The sequence below is a fragment of the Capra hircus genome, chromosome 13 (genome assembly GCF_001704415.2).
Source record: "Capra hircus breed San Clemente chromosome 13, ASM170441v1, whole genome shotgun sequence".
Classification (NCBI taxonomy): domain Eukaryota; kingdom Metazoa; phylum Chordata; class Mammalia; order Artiodactyla; family Bovidae; genus Capra; species Capra hircus.
The window spans coordinates 76,466,918-76,491,266 of NC_030820.1; the positions used below are offsets into that span (position 1 = coordinate 76,466,918).

Sequence of the window (24,349 nt, forward strand, 5' to 3'; positions counted from 1 at the left end):
GGGACTCGGGGAGTCCAGAGCCCGGGCAACTGGACCACTACTGGGTTTCAGGCCAATCACAGAAACATAGCCACGCGTGTGATCTTACACAGCCTGACTTGACTTTGCTTTGTGCCCAGTCACTTCTGAATAGGAGTGGAGAAGTGGAAACAGAAAGATGCAGATACCAGCAACAAAAAGCATCATCGGTCCTGAACGCTTAAGATGCTTGGGACAAAAGCGGAAACCAGTTGACCAATCTGTCCTGCCTCAGATGCTCGCTGGAACTGGGCCAAGCAACACCAGCTCACCAGTGAAGGAAACATACGTCGTGACTCAAATCCTGGAAATACATTGTTGGAGACTGTGGACTAGGGCAAAGTGCAATTAAGAATTGTATTACATAGTTTAGCTCTCTGGGCACGTGGTTAAGACGCTTTATGCCAGGTCAGTTGACTGTTCTGCTTTTGTGTGCTGAATCCTGTGTGTGCTTTCAGGCAATAAAATAGTATGGGGGCTTAAATAGGGCTTCCATAGGCAATAAAATAGGTGGGGGCTGGGGTGGTCTGTGACTGAATGAGCAGGGAATTCAGAGTCAAAAAATAAAGAGCCGAATCCATGAGAAGCACAATCACTTTTCAAGTATGTACTCTCAGAAAGTCACTTAATATTTTGGAGTCATCAAAAAGACTGGCGGCAAAGTCTAGGTAGTGCCCCTGAATGTATTCTTCTTCCATAACAAAGGAACTTTCGGCTAGGCACAGGGCTGCCCAGAACAAAGCTTAGATTTCTCAGCCTCCCTTGCAGCTAAGTGTGGCCATGTGACTAAGTTCTGGTCAATGGGACGTGAGAAGAGCTGTGTGCAGCTTTCTATGGTGCCCATAGAAGGGGAGGGGCCAGCCCTTCTTCCCATCCGTCCTGCATCTTACTACCTGGACTGTGGAAGTGGCGGGATGTCATCTTGGACCATATCAATGATGAGGGCAAACACTGGGACACTGACCCCTGACACTGGGGCCCCTATCATAGCCCTAGATTGTCTATTACCACGCTGTTAACACAGGAAGGAAATACCATGTCTACCTTGGCTAAAGGGGCTTCCCTGTAGCTCAGTCGGTAAAGAATCTGCCTGCAATGCAGGAGACCCGGGTTCAATTCCTGGGTTGGGAAGATGCCCTGGAGAACGAAATGGCAACACACTCTAGTATTCTTGCCTGGAGAATCCCACGTACAGAGGAGCCTGGTGGGCTACAGTCCATGGGGTCACAAGAGAAGGACATGACTTAGTGACTAAACCGCCACCACCACCTCGTTTAAAGCATGATTTGGAATGTCTGCAAAGCAAACAAGTGTATTTCTCAACTCATACACAACAGATAGTGGCTGGTAAAGTTCCAAGGGGGCTTCCCTGGTGGCTCAGATGATAAAGAATCCACCTGCAATACAGGAAACCTGGGTTCGATCCCCGGATTGGGAAGATCCCCTGAAGAAGGGAATGGCTACCCACTCCAGTAGTCTTGCCTGGAGAACTCCATGGACAAAGAGTCTGACAGGCTACAGTCCACGGGGTCACAAAGAGTCCGACACAACTAATCGACTAACACTTTCACTTTTCACAAAGCTCCAAGGAGATACATAAGAGCTTGTTTTATATACAAGTGAATTGTCCCATTATCAGGAAGACCATCATTGGTGTCTATAGTTTTGCCTGACCAACATCTATTCCCAACTTACTTCCACAAGTGGAAACCAACTGTCCTTTAGGGATGCACCCCATCCTTAGGGCCTGCAGTGTGAGTGGAGCTGTTCCCACCCTCCGGGTCCAGATGCAACCAACCTGAGCACTAGCCCATCCTCGTCTACAGCAGTCAGTTCAGGGATTGGTCTGGAGCCAAGCTGAGCCAATGAGCAACAGACCCAGGATTTTTGCAGTTACTATTAGAAGAGAGGAGCCCTCTTTTGGGTTTCCCTGATAGCTCAGTTGGTAAAGAATCCACCTGCGATGCAGGAGACCCCGGTTCAATTCCTGGGTTGGGAAGATCCCCTGAAGAAGGGCTAGGCTACCCACTCCAGTATTCCTGGGCTTCCCTTGTGGCAACCCACTCCAGTATTCTTGCTTGGAGAATCCCCATGGACAGAGGAGGCTGGCGGGCTACAGTCCATGGGGTCGCAAAGAGTTGGACACAACTGGGCCCTCTTCATCCTGGAGTTGCTCGGCTATGAGAGGTACAGGCATGGAGCTTCGGAGGCTGCGTTGCCACTTCATGAGGAGAGCCTGCCTGGCCACGGGGCCAAGGTAAGAAAAGCAGAACCAAGAGGCACTGCTGGGGGTGTCGCTGGGACACCCAGCCTCTGCTGCACCTGAGGCCCTCTTAGGTCTTAAACTTCCCAGAGGAGTGAACTAGTAACTTTGTTTTCCTCAAGCCAATTTTAACGAGATTTTCTTCCACTTACAATTAATAATCCTAATAATACAATTGGGGCTTTCCTGATAGCTCAGATGGTAAAGAATCTGCCTGCAATACAGAGACCTGGGTTCAATCCCTGGGTCGGGAAGATCCCCTGAAGGAGGAAATGGCAGCCCACTGCAGTATTCTCACCTGGGGAATCCCCTGGACGAGACAGGCAGGCTACAGTCCATAGGGTCTCGAAGAGTCGGACATGACTTAGCAACTAACACACACACACAATAATATAATTACAACTTGTTATCAGTTTTATCGGGATCATTACTTTAGACCAGGAATTGGTCCATTTGGCTCTACGGCCAATCCAGCCCCCTATATCTCTATAAATAAAGCTTGGCTGGAACACAGCTCATTTCTTCATATTATTTATGGCTGCTTTCACGCTATAGTAGCAGGGTAGAGCTGTTGCAACAGAGGCTGTAAGACCAACAGAGGCGAAAGTGAGCCACCATTAGGCTTTCACAGAGAACGTCCCTGCTGCACCCAGACCACCCTGGCCGAGAAGGGGTCAGGCGGCGCGGGTCTGTGTGGACCTGCAGGGTTGAGGCAGAGAGGACGGGGGCGCTGGGGCTGCGGCTGACTTACCAGAAGGAAAGCGCGCACGGCGGGGATCTTGTTCAGCTCCACAAGCAGCCGCAGGGCCTTCTCGTGGTTGCTACAGTACTCCTCGTACACGCAGAACTTGTCCTTCTGCAAGACAAGGACAGAGCCTGTGGGGGACAGCTCACAGCAGGAAGGCAGATGCTGGGAGACGTGCGGGGCCCAGGACAACAGGACGACCCCAGACCCTGAGAGATACCCAGCAGGCGGGGTTTCAGCTGCAGGAGCTCCCACTGACCTCCCACCTCCACTCTCGCCCCAGTTCTGCACCCAGTGACCTCCCAGGCAGCAGCATGGCCCAGGGTCAAGGATACGGGCTCAAGCCAGGCAGACTGGACTTGCACCCTGGCTCTGTATTTCCAGCTGTGAACTAGGGCAAGCTAGCTGACCTCTCTGTACCTTGGTTTCCTCATCTGTTAAGGGGGAATTAATTACAGTCCCTAGCTCATGGAGTTCTTAGTTAAATGATTTAGTAGGTACGGTTTCACCATACAGTAAGTGCTCAATAAATGTCTTTACAATCAAAACGCAAATCAGATTGTGTCACACCACGGCTTAAAACCCTGCAATGGTGTCCTGCTACACTAGGAATGAAATCCAACACTTCACTGTAGCCTTCGAGGGTCAGACAATGTGACCCTGCCTTTCTCACTGGCCTGCTATCTGTTCCTTAGATTTGCCAAGCCTGTGTCTACCTCTCAGCCTTTGCTCTCATCTTTTTGCCTGGAACACTCTTGCCCAAAGCCTGGCGACTCTGCACCATTGGGGTCTCAACTCAAATGCCACCTCCTCAAATGACACCTGGACCATCCTGGCTAAAGTGGCCACCCAAGTGTTCTCTATCACTCCTCCACTGCCATCTTCCTTTTCTTTATAGCATTCCCACCAACTGGAATTATCTAGATTATCTGTTCATCATCTGTCCTTTCCCACTTGGCCATCGGCTCCCTGAAGGCAGTGACCACATCCTCTAGTTCACTGAGGGGTCCCCAGGTCCCAGCACAGTGTCTGGCACACAGTAGGCCCACAGTGAACACTTAATGAGTGAACTCACACACCTGCGATGCACAATGCCCTATGTATATGAAACACAAGTATCTACATAAGACGCAGGAACTTGGGAGAACACGTATTTCTCTGGTCGCTGCCAGGCAGCAGTGGCATTGCTGAGACGGGGGATAGCTCTCTTGAGCTCCAGAAGTCCCTGAGCCCAAAGCTAGGTTCTTTACAGGCTAGAGGTCACCTGTGGGTCACCAGATCTGTAACCATCAATCAGGGTTTCTGGGACTGGAATGGCCAGGAGCCGTCTTCGCAGGAAGCTCTCCACCGAGCAGTCTCAGTTCCCAAAGGCTTAAAGGATACCTCCTCCCATCCCGCCAAACCCCAAACAAGGATGTCCTGGGGAAGGCCACAGGACAGGAAGGGCTGACGGGTCTTGACCTTGGGCTTGGGGGTGGCTGGGAGACCCCAAGAAGCTTAGGAAGGAAGAGGTGGGTCTGCAAGGTAAGCAACTCGTCTTGTTTCTAAAATAAGCCCTAGTCACCCTGCCGGTGGGCGGAGGTTTCGGAATCAGTAAGCTCCCTCTGGGGCTCCGTGTGCACCATCTGAGCTGCATAAAGCCTACAGATGGAGCCCATGGCCAACACGGAACATCCACTGAGGGGTCAGGACCACCCTACGCTCTCCTGGAATGTGGGCAGACTCACTCACATCTCACAATTCCCTGACACGCGGACAACTGTATTCGACCCCTCACCCACGTGGGAAACCAAGGAAAGGCTGGTTTCCAGGGCCGCACCTCTAGCGAAGCAGCAGAACAGGATTCGACCTCTGTAAACCCCCATACTGATGTCCAGCTCTACAAGAGCCTACAGGCTCTGCTACCAGTACAGCTCCAAGGTAAGACAGCAAAGACCCGGAGACCACCACCAGCATCAGCCTCCAAGTGCAAGCCCAGGTTCTACAACCAGACCACCCAGGTTCACAGCCTAACTTCCCAGCTCTGTGACCTCATAAAATTTCAGAGCCTCTGCATTTGTGCCTATAAATTATCGATGGTGATGACCTCCCGGTAATAAGGTTGTTGTGACGGTCATCAGGTGAATTTATAGTAAATGTGTAAAAGAGTGCCCAGTAAGCGCTCCTTGACTATCAACCACCACTATCATTGCTGTTGTTGACGTTGCTATGATGACTATTGCTATTATTTCCGCAAATTCACTATCCCATTGGTGAACTCATCTATACTATGACAGGCGGGGCAGTGGATGGGTAGGTTTTGATGGCAAAAAAGAGACGGGCAGAGTCAGGAGGAAGAGACTGAAGTGGACTCGTAGGCCTGGGGCAGGGCGCCAAGGAAGGCACCAGGAGGATTTTGTGAAATACGGTGACTCTTGCCTGTCAGCAGATTTGCTGTCTCATTTTTGCACTGTCCATCTCCCCACAACCACCCCCTGGACTAGGATCTCCCTGGAGGCAGGGTTTGCACCTGCTGAGGTCACGGCTGCAATGCCAGGGAGGACGGAAGTCTCAGACCGAGAGGAGACGACTACTTGATGAATGAAGCGAGGGCACAGCCGGGGCAGCTGTGTGGTGCCCGAGACCCTCACCCCAACCTCACGCTGCTTCTGATCCACCACAACGCAGCCGCAGCTCATGGTCAGCCTGCATGTTGCTTCACCCACCCAGCACCCACGGCCCCTGGCTCTGGTCTCAGCCCCCAGTGTTTCCCCCGGGCACCTGCCTCCTACACTCTGACCCCACTGACTCGACTGCACCCCCAGGCACCAGGGGTGAGCATGTGGCCCAGGCCACATCAGTCAAAGAGCTCCCTGTCCTGGCAGCAGTGGTCATGTGACCCAAGTCCTGGAGAGCGCTCAAGGACTCACGTTGGAATTATTGCGAAGAGAAGCTCTCTTTGAACTTTTGTTTCTAAGTGAGCAGACTGTCACCCTGAAACTGCTGAGGACCATCTCTGCCACCACTCCAAGAAATAAAAATAAAAAGTCTGTCTTTTTTAGGGTACCAACTTCAGGGCCAAGAACAGTGGCTGGCGCACAGTAGGTGCTTAATGATACTACTAAGAGACTTTTTCATGTAGAACAGTGAAAACACAAGACTCAGAATCAGATGACTTTGGCTCAAATCCCAGCTCCAACACTTACTGGCTGGGTAAGCTTACACACTGACTTAAGCCTCTCTGGGCCTCAGTTTCTGCACCTGTAAAGTGGGTATAATAATAGCACCCACGGTTAAAGGTTGTTGTAATGTTGTAATGAATTAATACACATAAAGCACTCAGAACAACACCTGGGACAGAGAAAGCTGACTGAATGCTAGTTTGTGATCATCTCAGTAGCTGGGGGTTGGGCCTAGGAGTGAGGCGGTGATGGAGTTTCCTGCCGTCCACTGACTGGGCAGCAGGGGTGGGCTGGTCTGTAAGCCAGGGCCCCTCATGAGGTCTGAGATGCCCCTTCCTTGACCACAGAGCTCTGTTCCCAATAGCCACCCCACTACCCTGGTGCGGTACTGCTGGCCCGGGCACTCCCTCCCTTTGGGGCCCTCAGGGATTCAGTGGTGGGCGTGCCCCATCCATGCATCCCTCCCTGAGGACCATCCTCAGTCTGAGACAGCCACCTGGCCTGCCTGAGGCTGTCCACCCACTCCCCAGGACGGCCCCCATCCAACAGGGGTGCAGAAGCCCCATTCCCTCATGGCAATTTGGGGTGACCTGAAGGAAGAGGCACCCCCAGCTCCAGCATTCCCCCAACCCTGGGTGGGGTCAGGCCGAGTGGAGAACGTAACCTTCTTCTTGAACTGCTTCCAACAAGGCCACCTGCACACAGGCCTCGGGCTTCCAGAAACCCAACCTACAGCAGTGACCCCTTTTGAAAAGAATTCAGCGTCATCCTCCGTGAGCATGGGGGACACGGGGTGACGACTGCAATATTTTAATGAAAAAGATGAGTTTAAGTTAAAAACTCCGAGTCACCCACTGACTGAGAAAGCAGACTCCGCTTTCAGCTATTTCAGTAACCTCAAGGGAGGGTCTCAGCAAGCTGTGGTGGGCACCAAAGCCAGTCTGATGCTGTTCACCTGCTGCTGCTGCTGCTGCTGCTAAGTCACTTCAGTCGTGTCCGACTCTATGCAACCCATAGACGGCAGCCCACCAGGCTCCTCTGTCCCTGGGATTCTCCAGGCAAGAACACTGGAGTGGGTTGCCATCTCCTTCTCCAACTGTTCACCTGAGCAGGCATCAGCTCAGAGACGCAGGTGGGCAGAAGTTTCTGGAATGAATGCTGTAACACAGCTTGGCTTCTACTGCATTTATTTTTAATAGTGAGAGACACTCACTTTCCAAATCCAGTAATGATGCAAATTTCCCTCTTAAATAAGTTTGTTTGGCTCCCCACAAAGGCCTGAACGTCCACTGCCAACACGTCAAGTTTCTGAGGATAAACACTGCCACCACGACTGTCCAGTTCGCTGAGGCCACACGAGGAGGGCTGCAGGCTGCGCATGGGAGGGCACGGAGAAGAGGGCTGCGTCCTGGGCTCCAAACTCCCCACCTTCCTTCCTCCAGCCATCCCAGCATCTCTGAGCAAATGAGCCCCGGTGGGGACTCACAATCCAGAGACCTCGCTGGCTGGTCCATTAAACCTGCTTACCACGCCTCTGCAGCTCAGGCAGAGAAGTCGGAGGACCCAGGGAGCCTGGGTTTAGTGGCAAGCTGTATAATGCACCTTGAGGACCCCTTCCCTGCCCTCAGCTCGAGTATGGACTGCTCCACTTCCAACGCAGATGCCGTCCCTTCACAGGCCGTCCCAACAATGTCACCGCCTCCCGGAAGCCTTCCCTGGCCCCTCAGCTGGAATAATGTCCACAGCTGACACTCACACCAGGCCAGATTTCAGTGATTCGAATTAACTCATTTCACCCTCATGACGGTACCCCACGGCAGGTCCTATCATCACTCCTGTTTTACAGAGTCAGAGACTGAGGCCCAGAGAGGCGAAGTGACTTGCCCAAAGCCACTCAGCTTTTCAGTGGTAGAACAGGGAATCAAACCGAAGCAGCCTGGCTCCGGAGCAATGGGGGTTCACTCCTTCCTCTGAACCTAAATGGAAGACTGCCCCCCATCCTTTTCATTTTCCTGTTCAAGATACGTGTCCGGGCAAGTTTCCCAGCAGTCCAGTGTTTAGGATTCTGTGCACTCACTGGTGAGACCGGGGTTCCATCCCTGGTCAAGGAACTAAGATTCGCAAGCCACAAGGAGCAGCCAAAAAAAAAAAAAAAAAGATAAAAAATAAATAAACAAGTAAAAGACACGTGTCCTGAACCAGTACTGCCGCTTGCCCCTCTCGCCATTGTATGGACGCCACCCTGCCCAAGGGCACCAGCGTCTCACACATGCAGTGACCTCCTCCTGGTCTCCCCGCCTCCCCCGCCCCTCCAGGCCTCTCCCTTGCAGCAGCCCCAAGAGCAGATCACATTCCTGCCCTGCTCCTCGCCCTCCCTGAGTGCCCAGCTCACCTGTGCCCCGTCTCTCTCTCATGTTCATCCTATTTCAAACACTGAGGAAAGGTGGCCACGTGGACAGCTAATATCCAACATTGTGAGCATTTCCTGGTGTGCTGTTCTGAGCCCTCTCCTCCCTTATGTTAACAAACCTGATCCTCAACATCATCACGGGTCAGGTCTAGTTTTATACCCATTCTACAGGTGAGGACATTGAGGCACAGACAAGTTAAAACAACCTGCAGAGGCTAACATCACCCATGAGCAGCCCAGCTCTGCCCTCCTGGTCTCAGACCATCCGGATGTGACACCCTGGAGGAGGGAGTTAGTGACGATGTCAGTGACAACGGAAGTGAGCACCAACATGGACTAAGTCCCTGCTCCGGGCCAAAGTCTCTCATCTCATTTCTGCTGACACTTAAGGCAGGATAAGCCTCTGTTGTGGGGGCCATCCTGGGGGTTATGGGCTAATTGGTGGCATGGCTGGCCTCCCCCCACTAGAAGCCAGTAGCGTGGTCCCCCTCCTCGAGCTGGGACAACCAGGAGTGTCCCCCAGATGTGGCCAAACGTCCCCCTGGGGGCAAAATCATCCCCTGGTTGAGAACCGCTGCCCTAGGCTACACATTTGATCATTTTACCTCTTTGAGTCTTTCCATCGACCCAAGGAGGCATCATTATCCCTACTTGTCAATCAGAGGAGGAAACTGAGGCTAGGGGAGCAGAAGAGTTTGGCCCAGGCCTCTGCCCACAAGTCCAGGGCAGGTTTCCTCCCAGTGAGGAGGGTCCCAGGCAGCACAGGACGAGCAGGTGTGGAAAAAGCAGGTGCTTTCTGCAGGCTAAGCCCCACCATCTTCCTCCAGCCGACCATCCCCCCGACAATTCTAAGTGACTTGGGAAGACAGCGGCCATGACAACCAGACGCAGCCTCCCTGTCTGGCGGTCCCAGTGGGTGCCCAGGGGTCAGACACCCTCATCGGCCAGCGGGTGGCCCGGCCGGGACTCAAACGCCGGGGTGTCTGACCCAAGTCCACCCTGGGGCCCCACCAAGCCAGGAGGCCACAGGAACGCCAGAATGCAGTCATTCAGCCAAGAGCTCTGAGGGAAGGGGGAACCACACTCCAGGTGACACCGAAGGGAGGGGAGCCAGCTAATAAGCCCCTTGGTCCACTGGGCTTGACACTCTACGTGCTGTTGCAGGGACAGAGATCGGGCCCATCTGCCCACCGGCCTCTCCATCACCCAAACAGGCCTGCAAGTGAAACAAGGGGACCCAGGGAGAAACCTATTCCCTAAAAGCTACAGGCTCCGACAGGGGCTGGGGCACTGTACTCACGAATTTTAAGAACACATTCCCAAGTTCATGCTGAGACTGAGGCTCCGGATGTAAGCAAAACTCCAAGGCCTCCAGGAAATCCTTATGAACCTCCAGGATGTCTTCGATGTTCGAGAACAGGATCTGCGAGGGGAACATGAGGCCCAGAGACAGCATCAATCCAGGCTCAGAGGGACAGCAAAATGAAGCCTTAAAAAATACATAACCCCCCAGTGCAGGTGAGGAGGGCACAGGGAAACGGGCTCACAGAAATCACGATAATAACAAAAATACTGCCAACATTCACCAAGCAGGACTAATGCCTAATCCTGCGCTAAGAACTTCATGAGCATTTATGGCATCTAATCCTCAGTATCACCCCATAAGGCAGGAACAGTTCTCTTCCCCAGTTCACGGATGAAGAACAGAGGCTCAGAGAAAATTATTAACTTTCCCGAGGTCATGCAGTCCAGGGAAGCAGCAGACAGACATGAACTTCACGCTCGGCGCGCGGAAGATCATGTACTGTGACATTCATCAGAGTCTAAGACACGCACCTGGTATGTCCAACCATGGGACTGATTGTTTTAAATGGTGAAGGTAGTTCCAGATACCAATTCAAATGATGTGATAAAAGAAAATACTATAGGGAAGGAAGATCAAAGTGCCGTTCAAACCCTCACAAACCATACAAGAGTGTCTGTTTCCCCCAGAAGAACCTATAAAATTCGACATGCACAGTCTGGCCAGGCAAGTCTGTATGTTAGAATCGAACCTTTTGATCAGTCATTTCCAACCAGGGACAGTTTTGCCTCCCAGGGGACATTTGCCAATGTATGGGGGCATTTTCGATTGTGACAAACTCAGCTGTAATGAATCAGGACGCTCCTGGCGTCTGAAAGGTAGAGGTCAGAGATGCGGCTGAACATTCTACGAGACAGACACAGAACAGCCCCCTCAATGGCAAAGAACGGTCCAGCCCAACACGTTCATTGCACCAAGGTTGAGAGCTGGGTGGATGGCCAAGACCATATACGGCAGCTTTATCTGCAGTAGCAAAAGACCAAAGGAAAGTTAAGCATGCATTGAAGGGGACTTGTGAAATAGTTAAACAAGCTGGACTGGTTATATTTAAATACACCCCATATTCTGAAATACTCTGAGCCTGTGAAAAGAACCTGCAGGTTTGTATATACGGACCTGGAGCCCTGGAATGATCCTTGATAGCATATTGTCAAGTGGGGACTGGGGGTGGGGGGAATCATGGCACCACTTGGAATTCCAATATGGATCCATCTGTGTAAGGTAACACACACGCAAAGGCCATTCTGCTCTGCGCTGGCAGAAGCAGAGACCCCTGGACAATAACACCAACTGGGAACCATCAAGGCCTCTAAGAACAACCAAGGGAGAATTTCCACTGACTCTAGGCCCTCTGAACTGTGAAATTCCTTCTTCTGCTTTTTTTTTTAAAAAACAGGTGCATTTTTTCATTTAATTTTGAAGAAGGCATTCACAGGGCTCAAAAATCAAAATATTATAGGAACAAAAAGTTCCTTTTGAGCACCCCAAGAAATACAACGCGGAGTCCCTCTTCCCCCACTTCCCACCTGCATCAGCCAGCAACCGGGGTCACCAGTCACTGCGGCTTACAGCTCCTTCTAGGATTTCTTACACAGTCATTCCTTCAGCGAGGACTAACTGAGCCCCTGCTGTGTGCCAGGCCCTGGGCACACAGAAGAGAACAGCCCCCTACCTGCCTCCATGCAGCTGACATTCAACTGGAAGGGAACAGACAGCCAACAAATAATTGTAGTTTTCCAGGTGACAAGACACACTCAGGACGAACGTAAATCAGGAAGGGAATCCCAGGGTGCAGCAGGAGGAAGAGTTTGCACGTTTAAACAAAGAGGGCCAAGGATAGCGCTCTGAAAAGGTGACACTGGAGTCAAGGTCCTGAGGAATGAGGACCAACCCCACAGACCCTGCAAAGGCAGCAGACAGTCTGTAGAGGCCTGAGGGTGGGCAGCGAGGGCCAAGGGGCAGGAGGCCATGCGTCAAAGCCGAAGTCCCAGAGGGCCAGAGACCCTCTTCCACCTCGCCCTTATCCTGGGGGACACTGCTCACATGAAGTGGCTGGAAGAATCACCCGCACTGTTGGGTTATTTTTCTCTTTCTTGTTCTGTCCAGCTCACATGTTGAATGTGCTTAAAGACCCATAGGATACATCCTATTCTTACACTCACGTCAAAGAATGGCTGCAGAATTTCAAAATAAGTTTATCTGTCTCCTGCGCATACACCCCAAAGAAATGAGAGCCTGTGTCCCCCCAAAGACAGATGAGAACAGTCATCACAGCCAAAAACTGGAAACTGCACACATAGCCACCGAAGGGAGAATGAATGAGTCAATACTGGTGTATTCGTACTATGGATTACTACACGGCAATGAACAGCAGTGACTCCCAGCTACACCAAACAGCAAGGGCAAGTCTCACAGACATAACAGTGAACAAAAGATGCCAGGCACCACAAAGGGATCATTTTTAAACATGGTTCAAGAAAAGGCAGAGGCAACCAACGCCACCAGAAGTCAGTGCTTGTCTTTGGGGAGGAGGCATGTACTGAGGAGCTGCACTTAGGACTGGACCCTTTGCTTTATACGAATTATACCTCATAAAAAAGGTAATTTTTTCAAATGGCAATAAATTACAATTCTTAATTATAATGCATACTGTTAAGATGTAATAAATAAATGTGCTCAGTCATTTCAGTCGTGTCCTACTCTGCGATGCTGTGGACTGTAGACTGCCAGGTTCCTCAGTCCATAGGACTCTCCAGGCAAGAAGACAGGAGTGGGTAGCCATGCCCTCCTCCAGGGACCCACGGACTGAACCTGAGTTTCCTGCGCCTCCTGCATTGCAGGTGGATTCTTTTCCCACTGAGCCACCAGGGAAGCCAATAAATAAATAGACTGTAATAAATAGACTAATGAACAGTAGGGACTCAGTAAATATTTGCTTTCTGAATGAATGCATAAAAGGTTCAATGCCAGCCCTACGAGTAACCAGCCATGCACTGACCCTGCATAGGTCTCTTTACATCTCTGAGTCTCAGCTTTCTTATCCAAAACACTCGACTCAGAATTATCAATGTACAATGTACAAGGCAGCTATCAACCTTGGACGTATGCAGAGGGATGTCTGGCGTGACCACGCCCTTTATGAGCTGTACATGCTGGGCACAGCTGACTCCTACCCTGCCCCAGCTCCCCCTCTCTCCAGGCACCAGGACCCCAGAGCCCTAAAGGGCTGGAGGCAGCTTCTCAGAGAGTGAGATCACACTGGAAAGCCAGGCCTGGGGACCTCTGGGGCCCGTACTGAGCACACAGAAGGCCTATTGACTTCCTCCCGAAACTCCCCAGAGCCACAGCCAAGATGAAGCCTGGACCCAGTTACTCATCCGCTCTGCCTCGCACTCAATGCCCAGTGCAGGGCAGGGGCCCGGGCTGCCAGGAAGGCAGCTGGAGGTGCCAGGCTCCCAGGGGCACTTGGGAAGGGATTTTCCACCGGCACCAAGCCAGGGCCCCCATGCGAGGAGGCTGGGAGACAGGATGGTTGTACTGAGCAAGGGGAGAAAAATCCTGAGCTGAGAGTGGGGGTCCGAGGCCGAGTCCTCCTCACAGACCCCCAGCAAGGTCCGCTCACGGGACCCAGGGGCCTCCAGGGGCCACAGGGAGCAAGCGGGGGCAGGGAGCGGGTAGGGCAAAGCCAGCTGCTCGTGGGGTGGATGCACCCACCCCCACCCCTGCGCCCCCTCCGAGCATCACCCAGGGGAGCAAACCCACCCCCACCCCCACGCTGCCTCCGAGCATCACCGAGGGGTAGCAAGAAAGCTCTGCTCAGCAGGGACAGCAGGGGCCCCGGGCCCCCACCTTGACGTTCTCCTCCGTCAGGCCCTTCTCCACTGAGTCCGCCGCGTTCTGCCGGATGCGATGCAGGAATGCCTGGAAGAGAGAAGCAGGGAGAGGTGAGCTTCCACACTGCCAGTCCCCTGGAGGCGGCACAAAAGGAAAGAAACGAGTTCAAGCGCCAGCGAGGCCCTGGACACAGGCAGGAAAGAAGCAAAAACCTATTCAGCCAACACGTCTTTATGGAACACCTACCTGGCCAGGCTCTGCGGAGACCAACACAAGCCCTGCACCAAGGACCTGCGCTCACACCTGCGTCATCGCCCAGGGGACCCCCATGGAGTGCAATTCGTTTTCCCATTGTTTTTCTTGTTTAAAAACTTAACTTCTAAATAATAACCATTCACAGGGCTCAAAAGTCAAAACTACAGGAACTTCCCCAGTAGCCCAGTGATTAGGACTCCACGCCCCCACTGCAGGGGATATGGGTTCGATCCCTGGTTGGAGAATGAAGATTCCAAATCCCAAAATTAAAAAAAAAAAAAAAAAAAAAATATATATATATATATATATATATATATATACATACATACATAGTCAAAATTGGAAAAGTGGGTTTCCAACACCCCAGCCCCTATCCACAGGAACCACAGCTCCTTGTGTCTTGTGAAAACGTCCACATAGACATACATGTGTTGGTCAAAAAGTACCAAGTTTCCGTCATTAGAAAAATAAATTCTGGGTTTCTAGTGTACAGAAGAGCAATTACAGGCAATACTGTATTATATACTTAAAGCTGCACTACGATGGCAATCATTTTGCAACATATAAATGTACTGAAGCAGGCGGTACACCTTAAATTTACACAGTTACATGTCAATTATACCCCAATAAAGCTAGGGAAGAGTAAACACACATATAAATGTATCCCGATAAAGCTAGGAAAGAATAAACACACATATAAATGTATCCCGATAAAGCTAGGAAAGAATAAACACACATATAAATTTATCCCGATAAAGCTAGGAAAGAATAAACACACATATAAATTTATGCACACACACACACGTATATTCCTGTTTTCCCTTTTATTCACACCAAAAGATAGCAGCGTACACAGCACGCCCTGGACCTCCTTTTTCCACTGAGCGTAGCTTAAAAATCCCTCCATATCATAACCCAGGCAACATCCTTATTCTCCTTTGATGGCTGCCCAGGATGCTACTGCGTGGATGAACCTCAGTCATTCTGCCACTTTTTTCAAGGGCTTGGAACAGAGAAATCATTTCCCCCTTCTGTGATGTGAGACAACAAAGGTGGGGCCTGGCAGGGATGGTCATGGGGAACAGGTGAACACACGACCACTGCAGGGGGGCGGCCGTTCACCCCCTCGAAGTGCGGCCACGTGGGAGGGCAGCAGGCCCAGGATCGCCAGATGTTCTGGAGGAGTTTTTTTTTTTTTTTTTCCCCAAGAGAAGGCAAAAATTAGGATTTTTTTTAAAGCAAAGTCTCCCAGCTTTTATTATTAATATTTTTATTTTTATTTTTAAAGCGTTTGGGATTTTTGTTGTTGTTTTGCTTTCTGGCCATGCTGTACCACATATGGGATATCAGTTCCCCGACCAGGGATCAAACTCATGGCCCTGCAGAGGAAGCACGGAGTCCTAATTGCTAGACCACCAAAGAAGTCCCTCCCAGCTTTTAAATGGTGGCAGAAGAGCCATCTGTTTTTGCAAGGAACTAGGTTTCAGGGGTTGAGCACGAAAGCTGGGGACCAGAGTGGAGGGGTGCAGCCACGCTGATGAGCGATGACAGCGGCCTGACCCTGGCTGGGTGGGACAGACGCACCGCTGAGAAGTCAGGGGAATGGACTTGGGGGTGGGGGATGAAAGCCAGCCCCTGAGGGAGACTGAGGTTTGCCCCGACCCCAGGACTTGCCGCAGGCTGACCTGGCAACAGCCACAAGGAGCCCCCTGTGAAAACAACTTTACGGTCCACAGATCAGGAGGCGGCACGGCGGCCTGCCGGTCACCCTTGCCACCGCATGTGGGTGGAAGACAGGGGAAACCTCACCCAAAAGGACATCCACGGATGCCACGGCAGCCTGGGGGCTTGCGGACTCTGCTCCCCCAGGAAGACGCTCACCGGAGCTCCACAGGGCAGGTCTCAGAGAGGAAAGTTGGAGACAGCAAGGTGGCCTTGCCTCTCTGTCCACACTCACTGAGATGCATTCGCGACCAGTCCCTGCAGCCCAAAGTGTACATCCCCCGCCTGGACTCAGCTAAATTCCTGACAACTAGACAACTCCACCTAGACGTCTGGGTCAGCGTCAGTCACTCAGTCGTGTCCAATTCTGTGTGACCCCCATGGACTGTAGCCCATCAGGCTCCTCTGTCCCTCGGGATTCTCCAGGCAAGAACACTGGAGTGGGTTGCCACACCCTCCTCCAGGAGATCTTCCCAACCCAGGGATAGAACTCAGGTTTCCTACACTGGCAAATGGATTCTTTACCATCTGAGCCACCAGGGAAGGCCAGATGTCCAAGAGCCACCTCAAACTTAATGCATCCCAAACCAAATTCCTGAACTTCCCTCCAAACCCACACAGCACCAAGCCCTTCCCAGCCCGACAAATGGCACCTCTGCCATTCAGGATCTCCAATGGAAGCCCCCCAGTCATCCTCGACCCCCTCTTTCTCTGGCACTTCCTTCCATCCATCAGCAAATGCTATCACAGCTTCACCTTCAAAGTGTCTTTTCAATCAGACCACTTCTCCCTACATCCTCAGTCACTGGCCTGGCCCAAGTCACCATCACCTTCTGCCTGGATTGCAATCCCCTCCTCCCAGTTCCTTTTACCATACACACAGCCTGAGGGATCCTTTTAAGTATGTGAATCAAATCTTATCAATCCGTGGCTTAAAACTTTCCATGGCTACTCAATACACTTAAAAAAAAAAAAAAATCACATCTTCCCACAGCCCATAAGGTCGCCATGCACCAGTGAATCTCTCTGAACTCACCTTCCAGCCCTCCCTTCCCACCTCACACCTCAGTAGTCTTCAGCCACATCTTTAATCTCTCTATTCCTTCCACCTGCCAGGCACGCCCCTGCCTCAGGACCTTTGCACATGCTGCTCCTACAGGCAGGATATGTTCTCCCATCTGTTCTGGACCAGCTCCTTCTCCTTCATCACTCCTTAGCTCAAATGTCACCTCCTCCAGGATCCCCACCTTGTCTTCATGCACTTATCACCTTCTCATCTTGCATTAGTGAAGTCGCTCAGTCCTAACCGACTCTTTGTGACCCTATAGACTGTAGCCTACCATGCTCCTCCATCCGTGGGATTTTCCAGGCAAGAGTACTGGAGTGGGTTGCCATTTCCTTCTCTGGAGGATCTTCCCAACCCAGGGATTGAACCTGGGTCTCCCGCATTGTAGGCAGACGCTTTAACATCTGAGCCACCCAGGAAGGCCAAAGTGAAAGTGAAGTCACTCAGTCGTGTCCGACTCTTTGCGACCCCATGGACTGTAGCCTACCAGGCTCCTCTGTCCATGGGATTCTCCAGGCAAGAGTACCAGAGTGGGTTGCCATTTCCTTCTCCAGGGGATCTTCCCAACCCAGGGATCGAACCCGGGTCTCCTGCACTGTAGAGAGACGCTTTATTGAGAGCCCATTTGTCAGACAAAAAGACTGAGATCAAGCAATCTACACCAGCTCCTAGAGGAAAGGCAAAAATAAGGGAGCATGGTTGGGATGAAACCTTTACCCCAGTCCAAGAGTAAAGGTCAGGCTTGGAAACCGATGATTTGGCTTCAAACGGCATTCCTCCTCCCTCCTGCTGTGTGACCTCAGGAAAGGGCACTGGTCTTTCTGAGTCTCAGTTTGCATGCGTGCGTGCGTGTGTGCATGTGTGCGTGTTAAGTTGCTTCAGTTGTGTCCGACTCTTTGCAAACTTATGGACCATAACCCACGAGGCTCCTCTGTCAACGGGATTCTCCAGGTATGAATACTGGAGTGAGCGGCCACTCCCTCCTCCAGGGGACCTTCCTGATCCGGGAATAGAACGTGCGTCTCTTACGTCTCCTGCGTTGGCAGGGGGGTTCATTACCACTAGCGCCACCTGGGAAGCCCCGTGTATCAGTTTATTCTTCTCAGATATGTAGATCGTAGTCATACATCCCGGCTTTCAGAACATATTAGGATAAAGTGAATGCAAGCTCCATGAGGGTACGGTCCTTGCCAGTCTTCTTCCCAGGTGGACCCTCAGGGCCTAGACCTGCTCCTGGCACACAATAAGCCCTCAGGAATCAAAGGAAGGGCTAAAATCTGCCTGGCATGGTGCCTGACACACGGCAGGAACCTCAGCTTGGGCCACATGGAAGACTGATGACCCTTCTTTTTAAAAGACAACGGTTCGGGGGCTGGTCAGCAGACAGGAGTTCCCAGAGAATGTTTTCCCAGGGCCTGTGATGCTGCCAGGAAGTCCAGCCTCCAGCCTCCCTAGACGGGGCAGGAGGACAAGGCAGCCTCAGCCAGAACATCGGGCAGAGCAGGAAGCTGGGAGCGCGCTGAGGCTGGCCTAGATCGGGGCTTCCTGCCCCACTTTCCCCACAAGAGCACGGCCACCGCGATCGTGCTGGGACAACGTGAGGCTCAGGCCACCCACAGAGGAGCCGAAAACAGGCTGGTGTGCTGGGCACGATCGCGGCTCATGGTCCAGAAAGAATGGGCAGGCAGGGGCTCTGAGTCCAGCCCGCGCGCTGCCCAAGGCACGACTGGCTTTTCCAGGCGGGCGCCGATGCCCTTTGTGCAGGCGGGGTGGTGAAAGGCACCCTTCAGGGCGACTTCGTGTCCAAACATTGACAGTTTTGGAACACTTGGCCAAAAACATCTCTCATCTTGGAAACCTCCCTTGGAGACGAGCCCACTCTCAGGAGTCCCAGGGCTGCCTGCAACCCCCCTTGGCCTGGGCGTCTTTGTCCATGCCATGTCCATGCGGCACCCCTGCCCAGGTCGCGTCCCTGCCTCTCGGCAAGTCCTCCTCTTCTCTTTAATGACGACGATGATGATGATGATGAAATACGTCAAGGATCCCTGAACGGTTAGAGAAAAATTTAACACCCACAAACACATCACTATCCAGTTTTGGAAAATCTTCTCAGCATTGTGTCAAGCCGTGTCAATGCTGGGAAAGATCAAAGGCAGGAGGAGAAGGGGACGACAGAGGATGAGATGGTTGGATGGCATCACCGACTCAATGGACATGTGTTTGAGAACTCCAGGACTTGGTGATGGACAGGGAAGCCTGGCGTGCTGCAGTCCATGGGGTCGCAAAGAGCTGGACACGACTGAGCGACCAAACAACAACAAATTCGCTTTAAACCATTTTCTAAACGAAATTCATCAAGTCCAGAGGAGGTGTAGATTGGGAAGGGACACAAGGGAGAGCCATGGGTGGGATTGGGAGGGGAGGAGCTGGAAATAGTCTACTTCTTGATCTGAGCAGCAGGTACACAGGCGAATGCATATTCAAAGCCTTATCCGCAGGCACCTGGGATCAGGACACTTTATCCACGTGCCTTGTGAATATCAAGCCCTCAATGCAGATGCAGAAAGAAAGGAGTTATTACAGCGTGAGGTGAGCTACCTGGGTGCCTGCCTGTCCTGCAAGGCGCGGACTGCCTGGATGCACGCTCCTCGCCCCCACACAGGCCTGTGCCCACTCACTGGGCACGAGCGAATTGAGAAGCAATAAAGAACACTGTTTTGCGAGTTTACAACACTTCTATAAATGATGTGCTTTCAGCAACTTGCTTTTCTCACTCCACATTGCACCTTCCACCTTTGGCCCACATCGACCCATGCACTTGGCAACACCCACTGTCCACACTCCACCCACACCCCTTGGTTCGTATCCCTGGGGTGCACCCCCGCACCACCTCGGCCACCAGCACCCACATCACTAGGTCTGAGGCCCCTCTCTCACATGCAGAGCAGGCCGCAAAGACAAACAAGGAAACTGAGGCACGTGGGTGCCACAGCAGTCACCTGCTTGATGACACACTGTTCTTGGGAAGGGGCCCAGAACAGGTTCAGCATTGAAAAGTATAATAATAACAATGATAGATCTACTATTCCTTTGCGATTGTTACCCTACCTTACACCTTTGGGCCTTACTGTATGACAGGTGTTAGGTCTAAGTGTTTCTCATCCTCAAACAATGCTAGTTCGGTCCTCCTATGACTGCGTCCGTTTTACAGAGGAGGGAACTGAGGCCCGGTGTAGTAAAGAGCTGACCCAAAGCCACACAGCTAGGAGATGGCAGAGCTGGGCCTCGAACCCAGGCAGTCTGGCCCGGTGACGAATCTCCAACCCACTTTCAACACACGGCAGCGCTCAGTAACTGAACAGGACAAACCGCACAAACAGCAGACAGGGGGCAGCTGCCGTCTGGGGCACTGCTGGGGAGCCATCCTCTGTCCGGAACCCACGGCCACAGCCTTGGGAAGAAAATTCTCTCCCTGGAGATGACAAAGGAGAGAAGGAGGCCTCAAAGATGCTCTCTGAGACGGCCACCGGCAACCTGATCACTAAGGGGAGGCAGCCCGCCTGCCCCCAAAGACATCCCTGCCTTGACTGGGGTGACCTCACCAGACATATGGCGAAACCTGAGAGGCCCAGGGGAATGGCAGCCCCCAGACCATAACAAAGACAGGAAAGGGGGTGCCCTGAGGACCCCAAATCCCTAGGTGATCTGGGTGGTCCAGGGTCCAGGGAAGCACAGTGTCACAGAACAGCCATGAATACAAGTAACAGTAATTAAGCAGTACTAACAACAGCATTTTACTTTATTAAATGACGCTTGCTCCTTGGAAGAAAAGCTGTGACAAAACTAGACAGCATATTAAAAAGCAGAGAAATCACTTTGCAGACAAACGTCCATCTAGTCAAGGCTATGGTTTTTCCAGTGGTCATGTACGGATGTGAGAGCCGGACCCTAAAGAAGGCTGAGCACCAAAGAATTGATGCTTTTCAACTGTGGTGTTGGAGAAGACTCTTGAGAGTTCCTTGGACTGCAAGGAGAGCCAAACAATCCATCCTAAAGGAAATCAGTCCCGAATATTCATTAGAAGGACTGATGCTGAAGCTGAAGCTCCCAAACTTGGGCCACCTGATGCAAAGAACTGATTCATTGGAAAAGACCCTGATGCTGGGAAAGATTGAGGGCAGGAGGAGAAGGGGACGACAGAGGATGAGATGACTGGATGGCATCACTGACTCGATGGGCATGAGTTTGAACAAGCTCTGGGAGTTGGTGACGGACAAGGAGGCCTGGTGTGCTGCAGTCCATGGGGTGGCATAGAGTCAGACACGACTGAGTGAATAACAACATACTTAGGGCTGATTCACGTTGGTGTATGGCAGAAACCAACACAACCCTGTAAAGCAATTATCCTCCAAATAAAAATAAATTTTAAAAAATAATAATAACAACAACAGAAAGGGCCTCTGTATAGCCTGTACTAAGCAGCCCCACAAAGGCCAGAGTTTGGGAAGACCCCCAAAAGCACAGTGACTCCAGCCAATCCTTTCCTCCGTCCACTCCAGCATTTATCCCATAGGAATAGCTAAATCTCACATGTGGCATCAAGATTTAACTTTCGTATCTGATTTTGAATTCTCACACTTGGGGTTTAGTTAAATAAACTGTCCGTCTTGGCAAAAGGATCATCACGCTAAAAATGGTTTGCAGAAGACCATAGAGTGATACAGAAAAAACGAGTGTGAATGTATTTTAGGAAAAAAAAAACCCCAAGTTACAGAAGAGTGCATAAAATATAATCTCCCTTTTGGTTAAATAATTTCTACATAGGCACAGAAAAGAAAAAGTGTGGAGCGAAATACCCTAAACTGTGTGAGAATACAGCCAAGATTACTAACTGTTCCCTAATGTCTGGTCTCTCCTTTTCCAGATCTGAGAATAAAGACTATATTTCGCAGTTTCCTTTGCAACTAGATGTGGTCCCACGACTAAGTTTGGGCTAGCGAGGCAGGAGTGGATTACATTCACTGGAAGCAGAAGTATCCTTGGGGATGAGGGGAGGAACGGGCCGGGATTCTGTTGCTATTCCTCCTTCCTGCTGACTGGATAGCAAATGTGATGCCTGGAGGTCAAGCAACTATCTTATACCATGAGGTAAAAGCCAGGGATTGAAGATAGAGCAGCAATACAGAAGGAGCTTATGTTCCTAATTACAGTGGCGCCAACACATCTATCCTGGGAAGCCTGCAATTCAGCAGGAAGGAAAATTCCGTATCATTTAAGGCACTAATGTGTGGGTTTTATCACTAGCCATGGAAGCTAGTGGAATGATAAGTAATTTCAATTTTCTCCTTCATTTCTGTTTTTTCCCAAATTTCTACTTTGAAATCAAAAGTCATTTTGTAACATAAATACATGCTTTTAAAAAAAAAACTGGATAGGAGAGGTTATTCCACACGCCAGGCTCGCCCTGCTCAGCCCGATTATCACTTCTGCAGCACCAAGGAGGCTAGTCTGGGTTCTCCTCCTGGAGGGCAGATGTCCCCATTCAGAGCAAGTAGTGTCCACCAGCAGAGACAAAGCCAGGCTGTCCTTCTGCAGCGGGGCCTCTGAGCTGCCCACCCCTCCTTCTCTGTGTTGACCCTGGAAACCGCCAGGGCCCCCAGGAAGGTGCTCCCCCTGGCCCGGCGCCCCAGGAGCCAGCCTGGCACTTCCACAGCCTGGGGCAGAACATGAGAGCATCCTCCACCCACAGTCACCACCATCACTCTGGCTGAGATCGAAAACCGCTGCACCCTCTCCTCTGCAAGCACCCTCTTTCATCAGGCCTCTTCCAGGAGCACAGAGCCACCGACAAACTATGTGACCTCAAGCAACTGACTTCACCTCTCTCTGCCTCAGTTTCGTCCTCTGTAAAATGGGTATACAGCGAGGATTACGGATGCTAACACACACATCCGGCACTCTGAGTGGTGCCTGGTACACAGTGAGGCCTCCATCGAGCATCCGCTGGTATAACCTCCCCAGCCCCACCTTGAGCTGACAGGGAGACAGACATGAACCCACTGTGTTTCCTAAGGAAACTTCTGGAATTGGACCAACCCCACGTACAGATCTCCTTGTGCTTATCCTATGTTTTGTTGACTTGTTGTCTTTTTCATCCTAAAAACAGTCTTTCTATCGATTGCTTCACCATCTCCAGGGTGCAGTGAAACGGCGGCGGGGGGAGCTTCACAGACTGTACGATGTCACCACATCCTTCTCGCTGCCATGCAAAGCCAGCCACTGCCCTCCCCCACACTCGCCACCCTGCTGCATCCGCCTGCCAACCGCATGACCTCAGAGTCACTGAACTTCTTCCTCAGAGTCTATTTCTTCATCCAAAAGAAAAAAGAGGCAGTTGCTGAGGCGTAAGCAAGATGATGCAGGTAAACACCAACTATGAAGACTTCCTGGAAGAAGTGGCACAGAGGCTGGCAGACAGAAGTGGGCTGGCCTGTGAGGAAACAGGAACTTGCTTATGATTACATTCTCGGGGGAAGGCTATCACGCCACCCACGCCAACAAGTGTGACCCCAGACCTACTGTGCGCCCAACATGGAACTGGGTGCTGGAGACACAGACACGACCTCTCCATGGGGGGATCGAGTTACTCCTGCACTCGCCTATTTACTCAGCGCTCACTGCCCACCTACCAAGTGCCAGGCACTGCGCTAGGAGCCAATGATACATCAGTAAATGAACAAATCAGACCGAATCTGCCCTCATGGAGCAGTGGCAAGACTATTAGTACAGTAGATCAGTCGTGTCCGACTCTTTGTGACCCCATGGACTGCAGCACAGCAGGCTTCCCTGTCCATCACCAACTCCCAGAGCTTGCTCAAACTCATGTGCATCAAGTCGGTGATGCCAACCAACCATCTCATCCTCTGTCATCCCCTTCTCCTCCTGCCTTCAATCTTTCCCATCATCTGGGTCTTTTCCAATGAGTCAGCTCTTCGCATCAGGTGGCCAAAGTATTGGAGTTTCAGCTTCAGCATCAGTCCTTCCAATGAATATTCAGGACTGATTTCCTTTAGGACGGACTGGTTGGATCTCCTTGCAGTCCAAGGGACTCTCAAGAGTCTTCTCCAACACCACAGTTCAAAAGCATCAATTCTTCAGCGCTCAGACTGATTTTAAAATAACATGGCAGGTGAGGACGAGCATTATGAAGAAAAATAAAGCAAGATGAGGGACCAGAGAGAGACGGAATGAGGGAGTGTTTGGGAGATGCGCAGGGAAAGCCTCTTTGAGGAGATGGCATCTGAGCAGATACCTGGAGACAGGTGAAGAAGCAGCTCTGCAGGTATCCAAGGGAAGGGCATTCTGAGTAGTGGGAACAGTCAGTGCAAAGGGCTAGGGTTAGGCATTCAATCTCTCTGAGGCCATCCTGAAAACAATACCTGACCCTCCTCCTGGCCTGTTTTCTTCACAGCTCACTGCACAACATGTCCACTGGAATATGAGCTCCAGACA

At 51.5% G+C, this 24,349-nt stretch overlaps 1 protein-coding gene across 1 annotated transcript in view; it reads right to left on the reverse strand.

The window, feature by feature from the left end:
* The window catches only part of PREX1 (phosphatidylinositol-3,4,5-trisphosphate dependent Rac exchange factor 1), a 178,927-nt gene that overhangs the window by 89,962 nt on the left and 64,616 nt on the right, over positions 1-24,349 (reverse strand). The window contains exons 2-4 of the mRNA XM_018057997.1: positions 13,810-13,881; positions 9,898-10,020; positions 3,033-3,137 (exon numbers count right to left, since the gene is read on the reverse strand). Of these exons, the coding sequence (XP_017913486.1) occupies positions 3,033-3,137; positions 9,898-10,020; positions 13,810-13,881 (300 nt within the window). The remainder of the gene's footprint in view (positions 1-3,032; positions 3,138-9,897; positions 10,021-13,809; positions 13,882-24,349) is intronic.